Raw genomic sequence first — 12410 nt, 5'->3', positions numbered from 1 at the left:
CCCTTTCCACAAAGCACTGGCTCCAATCAGAGTGCTTTGGTGTCCCTGGGGCACCCTCAGAGGGGTTGGGGCAACTTGTGTTTCTTTCTTTGGAGATCTGGCAGAGCTTGGCTCTCCTTCCCAGCATGCCACACCGGGCTGTGTCCAGCACCAGGGGCCCATGCAGGACTGGGAGCCAATCTCCTCCAGTCGCTGCAGAGCTGAGCAGATGGTTGGAGGAGCCTCGATAAACCTAGTTATGGGAGAGCAACACCAATGCTGGGCTATGGAGATCAGTCTCGGGAAGAGGCAGTGAGGCGCTCTGGGGGCTGTTCCCAAGACCCCAGGTCTTGGTGCTTCCTGAAGGGTTCTGTCCGGTGAGGCTTCAGGCCCCTCTCTGCAGCCCGGGCCTCCCACCGGCACAGAGGTGGCCCGGAAAGCAGCATTTACTCCGCACCCTTCTTGTGCCAACCCTGTGGCTCCTCATCCATCGTCATAGTCCATCCTCACACCAAGTCGGATGTAAAGACCCCTGCGTCCATTTTGCTGCTGGTGAAACAGAAGCTCAGAGAGGCCCATACAGCCAGCAAGAGGCAGACTGGGGGTCAAACTGCAATCTGGCTGATATCACGCCTGTATTTGGGGAAGGAGTGTTGGGGAAGGGGGTAGCCATCCCCTGGCCAGCGCTCACGCACCTGCTTGAGGATCTGGGCAGCCATGGTGTGGCTGCAGTCGAAGATGATGCGGAATTCCCGGCCTCGCTTCATCTCCTTGAGCAGCGGGCGTGAGTCGTCAGAGTCCAGGGGCAGCTGGCGGATCTTCAGGCGGATGTTGTATCTCGAAGGGGCCATGATGAGCTCCTGCAGTCGGATGAGCCCTGAGAGACCAAGGGGCACAAAAGACATGTGTGCACACATGCATACACAGCAACAGGCATCTGCAGGCTCACGTTCATATACATGCCTGTGGCCACAGGTCTGCAGACAGGGACTCGTGGCCCCCAGAGATTGTGCATGAGCATGGTCATAGCCACACACGCCCAGACACAGGCACTAGCACCTCAGAAAGAGATGTGCACTCAACTGTACACACCTGCACATGCACACAGATGTGTGTACACATATGAACATATGCTTACAAGCATGTTGATACAGACAGGGCATATGCTTGGGCTGATAATATATGTGTATACATGTAGATAAACATGTGTGCACACAGATACATATACACATATGTGGATTCAAAAGTAGGCATGGGCAGCAGATTTTCATTGACCACGCCCACCTGCTCCTTTCCAACCCAGAACGGATATAGAGACTGATGGAGCCTGAACCTGCCCCCTGCAACATGATGAGACATGGGGCATAATTCTCTTAAACACACTTAGCAACCTGTTCCAGGATGCAGGCACAAGTGGCAGCTCCACACTCAACTGTACCAACAGTGGGACTGGGTAGGTCCAGGTGGTGTCTGTGCCCAGTCCCCAGCCCCACCCCTACCCCCAAGGGCAGACTCCTCGGTAAACCTAACGCATCCTTCCAAGCTCAATGCACCCACCTCCTCCACGAAGCCTACCCCTACTGTTCTGTCCAGACAAGATCTCCTCTCCCCCAGCTCAGTGGCCTCTCCCTCAGCACTAGCCTCCTCTGGACTCATCTCATGGCCCTGGCCCTGCCCCAAACTCTTTAACATGAGGGGCTGGGTCCCCACAGCCCCTAGCCCAGGGCCTGGCACTTAAATGGCATCAACACAAATTTCCATAATTAGCTTGACTTAGTTTTTCTCTCCCCACACTGAAAAATCCATCCTCCACCTGAGCATTTTGCAAAACCACTTAATCTGGGGACTTCCAGGGAAAACTAAATGTCACTTCCTAGAGACAAATGGCTTGCATGGGTCTAATTAAGTTCATTTCCGCCCCTGTTTCAAGGTTCATTCCTGCTGACGCCTCTCTGCTTATCCTGGAAGCAAGCCTGCTGGCTGCTCTCTCTACCTCCAACCCCAATGCAAGGAGCGGCTAAGCCAGCATCAGGCCAGGGGCCCAAGCAGGTCCTTACTCACCACCAGCACCTGCTGGCCCCCTGCTCATACTCGGGGCTCCGGGTCTGAGTCCGGCTGCCCTGTGCACTCAGTGTGACAACACGCTGATTTTCCTATGGGGAACAACCCCCTTCTCTCTCAGGCCCTCTGACCAGGAAGGACCCATCTCCAGCTTCCAAGGCTCAGCATGTGGCCCCAGCCTGGCCAATCAGGCAGGAGTATGGGCTTAGAGAGGGTAGGTGCCCCCAGCTGGTCTTCAGAGTGACGTCCAGTGCCAGAGTAAATGGTGAGATATGCCCCCTTTTCCATTCAACTCCAAACAAGGAGGATGTGAGCCTGGGAGTCACCACATGGGACCCGAGAAGGATTCCAATGGGGAAGAGTCAGAGAGGCCAAACGGGGAGAAAGTAAGGCCGGATGATACCCATTCAAGCCTCTGGATCAACCAGTACCTGAAGCTAAATTTACTCAGTTTCCAGTTACAACAGCCAATAACCCCCCCCCCACACACACACACACTTTTTTTTTTTTTTTTTGCTTAAGCTAGTTTGTGATGGATTAAAGTTTGCCATTAACTGTTACAGTGTCCCCTGTCTGGGCAGAGTTTCCTATGCTCTCCACACAACCCCCCTCTCCCCCTGCCCCACGGACAGCCCACTTCAGATGCCTTCCAACAGAAGGCCCCCCGTTTCCAAAGCTATTTCGGGGACACACGCTTGGGTCTGTTCAGCCTCTCATTCCCGTTCCTGAGGGCCGGAGTCAGGAAAGCGATCTGATTGGTGTCCTTCATGTCACTGCGCTAGGGAGGACAGAAATAGAACCCGGAGACCAAAGCCTCCCAAACAAGCTGTGCCACGGCTGTGGGATCAGGAGCCCAGCCCCCCGAAAGCCTCAGATCCAGGTGGCTGGGTTGGGAGAGGGCTCGGGGGTCCTGAGGGGCTGGATCCATAGGGGCCCAGGGCCTCCTCATACCAGACTTGATGGGGAAGAGGGCGAGGATACCAGGGGACCTCAGAAGAGGAGGGAGGGGGTCACAGCTCCCCACAAACACACACCCAGCCTCCCCTCCACCCGAGCGAAGCTCAGAACCCCTTCGTTTGGCTGACGGATGCTGCCTGCTCCGCCTGCTCCCACAAGACCCAGAGTGCACACGGTGCTCCCACGTGCTCGGTTTTCAGACTCGCGCCCAGCATCCGCAGGCACATGGGCTTTGGGGACCCAGGCAGGAGGGCGGGGACAGCCTGGGTACTGGAGCAGAGCTCGCCAGAGTCTTCCTGTCAGGCAGGTGCAATGCCCCGTGTAATAGTCGGTGACCCACATTCTCCAGCAGCAAGTGTCAGACCTCCTTCCCATCAGCGTATTCCCGAAGGAGCCCAGAGGCTCGTCTCGGCCAACCCAGCGGAAGACGAGGCTCTTTTGTTCGCCCGAGATGAGCTTTCCTTCCTGGCTGCTTCCCTAATCAATCTCTCTCAAAATATCTGCAGTGAATCATGTTGTTGGAATAAATATCTGCAGTGAATCATGTTGCTGGGATCATGTTTTCCACTTACAAAGCACTTCCGCATTCATTACCCGACTTACCCGTCTCCCTGTCCTAGAAAGCATGCAGGTGAGGGGCTTCTGTCCCAATGTGGCAGATAAGGAAACTGAGGCCCAGAGAGGTTGAGTGACCCTCTCAAGGTTTCACAGCATGCTAGCAATGGGGTCAAAACTAGAGATTCACTGTTTGGCTTCTAGACCAAGTTATCAGAACATAAACCCATCATAAGCCAAGCAGCATCTGTATTGTCCAGAGGTAACTGGTATACCCCTTCTAGCATGCTGAGAGAACCATGATTTTGTCTGGGTGACCATGCGCCAGTCCAATGAGGTGACCTGAGATTGGGAGGAACTAGTCAATGGCAACTTCTCAATTTCCAGTTACAACAGCCTGATCAACTTCTCAAAATAAGATGGTATAATTGCATCCTCATTTCTTCCTACTTTCCAGTGTCCAACACACTGTTTCCTAATAACATTTAATTATAGTTTATTTCAACTTGATTTTTGATTCGATTCAATTCAATTCGATTCAGTTCAATAAACCTTTATAAACATCTGTGTTGTACCAGGCCCTGTGCTAGACCCTGGAGGCCCAGAAAGCTCATGGCCTGGAAGGAGAGACAGGCTCAAAGACAACCATTCACAGTGGTGTGTAAAGACAGATAAGCCTAGAGGCTGCACAAACACTGGGGGTGACTTGGAGCGGGGCAGGAGCGCCCCTTAATGGCAGGGAACTAGTGCGGGAGGCCCTGAAAGGGGTGGGGGTCGCTGCCCTCCAGGATCCTCTGCCTGGTGCTTTGGGTATGGCAGGACCTCAACAGATGGTGGTCAAATCCTGAGCAAAATCAACAACTTCAGAATGTCTTTCCTGAGTGTCTGATTCCCACTCCGCATGTGGAGGTAATCGAGCTGACACTGAATCACAGGCTGCTGAGAGCTGGAGGGCTCTTTCCGGACCGGATACCGCAGCTCTTGCCTGATGTGTGGAGAGCGGGGCCAGATGGGTTAAGTGACTTGCCAAGGTCACTCTCTCTTAAGAGGTGGGACTAAGAAACATTTGGGACTTGAGTCTTTGGAAGGAAAGAGGAGAGGAAACAGGCCCGTGCTGCCCAGCTAGTAAGCATCAGAGCCGGTGCATCTGCACTGGAGGGTTTGCGTTCAACGCCTGCACAGAGGGAACCGTGTGAGTGTAAGAAAGCAGGCAGGTGTGGGCGCGGCTGGGCAGGAGTGGGTGCAGGTGCTAGGGGCGGGGCGAGTGTGCTGAGTACGGATGTGAGCATGCTGCTGGGTGGAGGCGGGTGGGTGGGAAGATGTGAGGCAGATGCGAGGTGGGCTGGGGCTGGGTGAGTGGGCGTGTGGCGGGTGTGCACAGGGCTGAGGGAGCAGAGATGAGCATCGATGTGACTGAGTGAAGCTGGAGAGTGAGAGAGGACCCTTTCCCCAGGGGCAGCCGAGTTGGGCGAGCAGTGAGGAGCCCGATCCCAGGGTTCTGCCCCCTTGCACCCTAACCCCAGCCTGGTCAGGCCTGGCCACCCACCTGTACTGTCATCATAGACCACGGTGGCCGACCGCCACTTGAGGTACTGAACCAGGTCAAGGATGGCGTGGCTGAGAGAGGCGTAGTCAGGGTAGAGGTTCACGTAGAAGGTGTCCTTGTTGTCCAGCGGGTGGTGCTTCCAGCGCAGCTGGATGTGGGGCACCTCCAGGGCATTGCAGATGGACTGGACGGCGTTGGTGCAGGAGCCCTGAGATGGCCCGAAGATCGCCACCACGCCCAGCGCCAGCTGGTCACAGGCTGCAGCAAAGGGAGGGAAGGACGCACAGGGGTCAGTGCTGGGTCTGGTCAGGCAGCTGGGGCCCGGGTCCCCGGGGCCATGGTTTTGATGGTCCCATAAACACATGGGCAAACAGCCCCTGCAGCCCTCTGAGGCTGGATGACTGACACTCTCTCTGAATCTCCATTTCCTCATCTGGAAACCAGGGTCGCAATCGTGCCGGCCTCACGGGCTCATAGGAAGTTGAACAAGATAATGCCCCTAAGCCCTCAGCACAGAGCTCATGAAATAGAAGTGATGACTTCTGATGTCTTCATCGTCATAGCATCCCCAGCTCTGTATCATGCCCTGTTCTGGGTGGGAACTTGAGAAACAAATAGAAATAAAATACCTACTTGCGGGTGACTTTTACACTTAAACCTCCTGCTCCGATCTGTTTCTTAAAATCCAAATGCACATCTCCCCCCTCGCTCCACACTGCCATTCGGTTGTCTGTGATGCACTTCAGACCTAATGTGTCCGAACGCAATCCCTTCTCCTCCTCCCGACCTCTCCCATGTTGGAAAATGGCAATTCCACAGTCCCACCCCGTGCCCTATGTCAAAGACCCTGGCTCTATCCTGACTCTTCTCATACTCTCATATCCCACATCCCAATCCAGCAACAACTTCTGTTGTTTCATCTTTAAAATATATCAGAATCCGACCACTTCTCCCCACTCCTACCCTGAACTCAGCCATGTCATCTTTCACTTGGATTCCTGCAGAAGGACCCTCGCTGGTCCCAGCTTCCTCAGAAACCTGCTCTCAGCAGCTTGAGTGAGCCTTTCACAACCTGAGCCGATTACATCACTCCTTTGTTCCACTCAGGTAAAAGCCTGTCCTAATGACGACCAACAAGGCCCTATTTGTTGTAGCTCCTCCCCACCCCTGTCCCCAACATCACCCACTAGTTTTCTGACTTCTTCTCCCACCCTTCCCTCCTATTCTGACAGCACTCAAGCCCCACTGGCTCCCATGATGTTCCTCACACACTCTAAGCACACTCCTGCCTCAGGGCCTTTGCACTTGCTGTCCCTTCTGGCTGGACTGTTCTTCCCTCAGATCCACATGACTCCCTCCCTCCTTTCCTTCAGGTATCTGTGTCTGTGCATCTTAATAGAGAGGCATCACTCCCCAACCCATAATAGCAGTCCCATCCAGCCACAGTCCCTCAACCCCATTCCCTGCTTTACTTATATATTAAAGACCACCAGAGGTCTTGTTCATTTGTTGACTTCTTTTCCAACTTGAACATAATAAGTTCCAAGGAGGCAAGGGCTTGATCTATGTTGTTTACTGCTGTACCCACAGTGCTTTAAACAGTGCCTGATCTGAGTGGGTGCTTAATCAACATCTGCTGAGTGAACAAATGCTGAATCCTCGACTTCAAACAGTTCACATTCTTGGGGGAGGCCCAAGGGCTCAGGCAGATCAGACAGCAGATGCTTCTGGGAAGGCCAAACCGCAGTGAGCACAGCACAGCGTGAATTGAGCAGACCCAGGGCAGCTGGGGCTCCGAGGGGGACATAGGCTCATACAAGGATTGTGCCTGAAAGACCCATAAAATGAACCTCTCAGGGCCATGGAGCGGGGGTGGGGGGGGGAGGGAGGGGGACTCCCCAGGAGCCACTGCCCTTTCTTCTGGAAACTGTCCCTATTTTACCTTTGGGCTCCATTGCTTTTTTCACTCCCAACCCATGAGGGGTGGGCTAGGGACTTAGAGCCTAGGCTGACCTCCCCCAGGCCATAGCAATTGGTTTAGAGAATGGTCATGTGACCAGTCAGAGCCAATGGGATGCCATGAGACCTCAGGCACTGGGAAGGGGGCACATTCCCTCTGTAACTGGATCTGGAAGGAGGTAAGATCTGGAGTACAGTAGCCACCTTGTACAAAAAAAGTGTGGTGCTCGTTTGTGAACAGAGTCCATGTGGAGATGAGCAAAGCCAAGACAGAGAAAGAAATATGAGCCCTGATCAAGTAGAAGCCTGGAGTCTGGTGACATGAACCAATACATTCTCTTTTTGCTTAAACCTGTTAGGATTTGGTTATTGTCACTTGTAACCAGAAGAGTCCTAACTGAAAAGCATCAGCAAACTCACCAGCCTGTGGCCACGAGAAGGAACTACATGCACATGTGTGAACATAAGATGATTGTAGGAGAAGGCAAGACAGAGTGCATGGATACCCAGTGGATTCAGATGCATCCTGGCTGCCTCAAGGGCCTCTGGGAATGACCTCTGGCCTTAGGTCCACCCCTAACATCTGTAGGGCCCAGGGACAGAGTACAAATGGAGGCCCATATACCATATGGCTAAATAGTGAAATGTTATAAGCTGACAAACTGTTACATAAAACATGCTCTGCCCCACCCCCAACTTGACAACATGCCTTCATCACAACCTGGAGGATGGGGACTTATCATATGCAGCAATGTGGGGAGAGGTGGCACCACTCCCATCCTGTCCCCTTCTATTTGACCACTTGCTCCCCCTTGTATCATAAGGGACTGTCCACACCTCTCCCATGTCACGCTTAGATAGGGTCTACAAATGCGACCATGGCAGCATGGCTCCCTCTCTGTAGGGGCAGCTCAGGAAAGAGGCTCATGCAGGCTACTGGGCAGGAAATTCAGGGTTCTGGACACTTGGAGCAAAGATTAAAGGGGCAGGGCACAGGATCTTAATAGGCAAGTCCCCTTGGTCCCACTGACTCATTCTGGGAGGAGATGTCGACCAGAAGAAGGCGAGGGCAGTATCTCCAAAGCACAAGCCCTGGGAAAGGGCCCTCTTGCCTGGCCTAAGGGTGGTACCAATGGGTCCAGGGATACAGGGTAGTTTCAAATCAATCAGAATGTGTGATCTTTGAGTGTTTTCCCTCTCCACTGATGTGCTCCTTCGTCCTTCACTGCTTCCTGGGAATAGGAGATATTACTCTGGTATATAAAGTGTTTATTTTCCCCGAAAATATTTCCCCCTAAGAACACAAGAGAATGCCATTCATGGCTTCTGTAAAAGACACTGTACTCTGGGAGGTGGGCTGGTTATTGTTAGCAGTCTGCAGGACTATCTGGAACATGGGACAGGGCAACCCTGTATGGGAAGTAGTGGGGCCTGTACAGAGAGCATTTCCTGTGTCACCAAGACTCCTCTTGGCCAATGCCAAGTTCGGGAGAGGATGCACAGTGGGGCTCCTGGTGCCTTCCTGTGCTCCTATAGTTGTGGGACTGGAGGTCAAATCCCTGTTATTATCACCCTAGAGTCGATACACTTTAGCAGCACTCTGTGTGGTGACTGTGTGAGAGACAAACTCCAGTGATAATAAATGCTTCAAAAATAGGAACTCTGGGTGTGTTGGTAAATTGTTCCTTTGTCCCAAGGAAGCCGATCCTTGACCTGTACTCACTGCCCATTCATGTTGTTCTCCTGCTGTCTGGGTGTGCGGGTGTCTGCTCTCACCACTTTGTCCCCTTAAGAGCAGGTGCTGCCTGAGGGAAGAGACCATGTATGAGACACGGAGTCTGGAAACCAACATGGAGGAGATGGTGACAGTGAGGAAGTGACAGCTGTCCAGGTATGGTCACTCCTTCTTGCCCAAGCCAGAGGTCCTGGGAACCTGATGGAATCTGCAGGTTTCTCTAATGCTCTGCCTCCTGCCTCTGTTTTAAATCTTCTAGCTGTCCTCTGATATCCCTGGCTTCCATCCCATCATCTCCTGTCTCTGCTCTTTCTCTTTTCCCTCAAGGACCTTCCGATTGATGACTTAGTCAAATGACTTGTGTGTCTCACTTCCTCTCACTACCACCTCCCAGAATCTGTGTTTTGGATTTCCCCCTTTGATCGAAGTCTCGAGGCAGGCAGGCAAATGCCGCCCTTTCACCCCCACCTCATCCAGCTCAACCTCTTAGATTATGGCCCCCTACAGGTCCAAGGTCTGGGTATCCCTGTTTGACTGAGGTAGGGGAGAGTAGACCAACCACAAATTATGATGATGTAGAGGATTGTAAGAGTGATCTTGAAGGAGAATGGATAGATTGGGGTATAGTTATACAATGGATTTTGACATTGATTGTAGTGATAATGATAAAAGGTAACTGTAATGATAGTAATAACAGTGAAGACCATATCGTGGGGCTGTTGCTGATCCTGGTGATACCATTAATGAGGGTGGAATTAATGGTAACAATGATGTTGTGACATAATGGCAGGATGATGATGGGATGGATGGTGATAAATATGTCAATGCCATGACAGTGACTATGATGATGATGGTAGAAATCATCATGGCGATGTAAACATGGATAAGAGGGAAGGGGATAAAAATGTTGATGGTGTTGATAAGATTGGTGATGATGAAGATGTCAATGCCATGACTGTAACTGAAGATGATGATGGTAAGAAATGAAGATGGTAATGTTAGTGAAGATGAGATTGTTGATGATAGAGATGCTCCTGTCATGGCAGCGATAGTGATGGTGACAGTAGGGGTGGTGATGGAGGTGTTGAGGCTAAGAGTGGAGATGAAACCATTGTTGATGGTGATGGAAGTAACTGTGCTGATGGTGCACTGGTGTTGACTGTGGTGTTGATGTGATGATGACCTCACTGGGTTTCATTCTGCCAGAGATGTAGTGATTAGATCTCACTATTGGGTGGCAGGAGGCATCAGTTCTGCCTTTCACCTATTTCTCCTCCTTGGCCTTTCTTCACACCCCTTTTCTTGTTCCCTTCATGTTCTTTCCACCCTCTAATAATCTCCCAGTCTGAAAGAACACTGTTTTCTCCAAGGGACCATGACAGGGGTTATAGCAGCAGCAGCAGCAGCAGCTTTATTTCCAGATGTTTCCAGGGTAGCAGCCAACCCTTGTTCTGGCAGCCCTGAGCACACACTGCAGTAATTACATTATTTGTGGCTTCAATTTTAAATCCATTTTCTGGTCATTTTACAGTAACTCAATGGTTCACAGTCATTGCAGGAGTCCACAGTCTGAATGCACTTCCCCCTCCTCCTTTCCATGGCAATTGTAGTTATAGCAAAAATTATCCCAATCAATTTGTGTCTTAAAAGGAATTGAGCAGCCCAGAGAATAAGTGAAGGCAGAGGAGCCTGGGGAGTGCTGGGTCGATTCCAGGCCCACTCTGGCCGGGCTCGGAAGAAAACACAGACGCTCTCTGGGTTGCACCCGCCTGGCAGTCACTTATCTTTTAATTCCCCACCAAACATTGAAAAATAAAGACAATAAGTGGAAGTCCCTTTTAATGGGGAAAGGCCTCCTGGGCCTCTGTGGAGGGAAGTACTAATTCGACCAGAGCTGGCAAGGCAGGCGGTGCCAGGCTCCATGCCTCTGCATCTCCGCACCCGCATGGCCCGGGATGGCTGGATCAAGTTGTTGTGAAAGGAGTGATGACTGACAGGCACCCCTGCCTAGGGAGAATGAGTTATCATTGGGTTCATCGGAATTAGGCCCAACACCACCCCCTGGAAGAGGCCTAACGATGCTCCTGAGAATTTAAAAAAGCCAAAGATCAAAGGAAAAATAAAGATCACAGAATAAGGGCTCCCCGAGGGATGGAGGGTGCCCAGTGGGGAGCGTGATCAAACAGCAGGCATGCCTCCATGGTCAGAGTGGTGTTCCCAACCACAGCACGGGTCCATCCTTGGCATATTATCAGAGGGACATGGAGGGCGAGTGAAGGCAGAGAGGAGCTATTCATTTTTTTTAAAATTGAGATAACAACATTATATAGTGAAGTGCATTCATTTAAACCCCAGACTTTTATGGATTTTTACATAGAACTGTACTCATGTAACTACTGCTTGGATCAAATATAGCACATGTCCAACACGTAAGAAGGTGTTCCCTGCCCCTTTCCGGTTAATATCCTACTACTAGTAGTATACTACTCCCTCCCCCAGAGGTAACCACTGTTTATACACTCAGTTGTGAGGTTCATTCACGACATTGGGCATAGCAAGAGTTTGTTCTTTTTTTATTGCTGATTCTAATACCTTTGTATAACTATACCCAAATCTTTCCATTCTCCTGCTCTTGGAGGTCTTTATTTCCCACTTTGGGCTACTATTAATAAAGTGGCTAGGAACATCCTTGCAGGCACACATTTAGCTTCAGTAGATACTTCCACAGAGCCCTCCTGAGCAGCTGAAGCAGTCCTCACTCCCAGCAGCTTGGTGCAGGGAAAAATCACCTCCACCCCTACCTTCTACCAGACAGGAGACATTGATCTGAGACAGATCACAGAGCTAACCAGGACAGACAAAACCAGAGGGCTTCTCGCAGAGAAACTAGGAGAATGTCTTCCTGACCTTGGGACAGACAGAGACAGAACACAAAAGGCATTAACCATAATGAGAAATATCAATACATTGGACTTCTTTAAATGGAGGACTTTGCTCCTCCAAAGATACTGCTAAGAGAGTGAACAGGCAACGTCATCTGTCATAGATATAGGCAATACACATGTACGTTTAACCAAGGGCTCTTCTCCAGAATTTATCAAAGACTTGCACAAATCAATAAGACAATGACAGGCAACTGGATTTTTAAAAGTGGTTGAAAGGCTCAAAAAGGCACTCTAGGGACAAAAAGATTCCAATGATCTGTTAGCATATGAGAAAATGCCCAACCTCTCTGGTCATCAGGGAAATAAAAATAACACCACAATGAGATGCCTACCTCAGAAACCACCCAGAGGCCAAAGTGAAAAGAAAAGTGATTTACCAAGAGTTGGTAAAGATGTGGAGCCAGGTGAGTGCCATCCACCGCCGAGGGAGTGCCCATCGGTGCGGCAACCTGGGAAAGCCGTTGGGCTGTTTGCACATCCTATGGCCTCACACTTCCAATCCTAGGCGCACATCCGACCAAAAATGTGCACACTGGTACACCAAGACACACCTACAGTGCTATTCTGCGGCCACAAATGGAAACAACTCAAATGTCCAACAGTTATTTTTTATTTTGAAAAACTGGGGTATATTTGTATAATGGAATGCTATGCAACACTGAAGAATAATAGG

At 51.0% G+C, this 12410-nt stretch overlaps 1 protein-coding gene across 2 annotated transcripts in view; it reads right to left on the bottom strand.

The window, feature by feature from the left end:
- The window catches only part of GRIK3 (glutamate ionotropic receptor kainate type subunit 3), a 196676-nt gene that overhangs the window by 61432 nt on the left and 122834 nt on the right, over positions 1 to 12410 (bottom strand). For both annotated transcript variants that reach the window (XR_009452018.1, XM_059690155.1), the window contains exons 3-4: positions 5099 to 5356; positions 675 to 856 (exon numbers count right to left, since the gene is read on the bottom strand). Coding sequence is in view for 1 of the 2 variants with exons in the window: in XM_059690155.1 (XP_059546138.1) it covers positions 675 to 856; positions 5099 to 5356 (440 nt within the window). In the remaining variant the exon portion in view is untranslated. The remainder of the gene's footprint in view (positions 1 to 674; positions 857 to 5098; positions 5357 to 12410) is intronic.

The sequence above is a fragment of the Myotis daubentonii genome, chromosome 3, assembly GCF_963259705.1.
Source record: "Myotis daubentonii chromosome 3, mMyoDau2.1, whole genome shotgun sequence".
Classification (NCBI taxonomy): domain Eukaryota; kingdom Metazoa; phylum Chordata; class Mammalia; order Chiroptera; family Vespertilionidae; genus Myotis; species Myotis daubentonii.
This window is presented reverse-complemented; position numbering and strand designations above follow the sequence as displayed.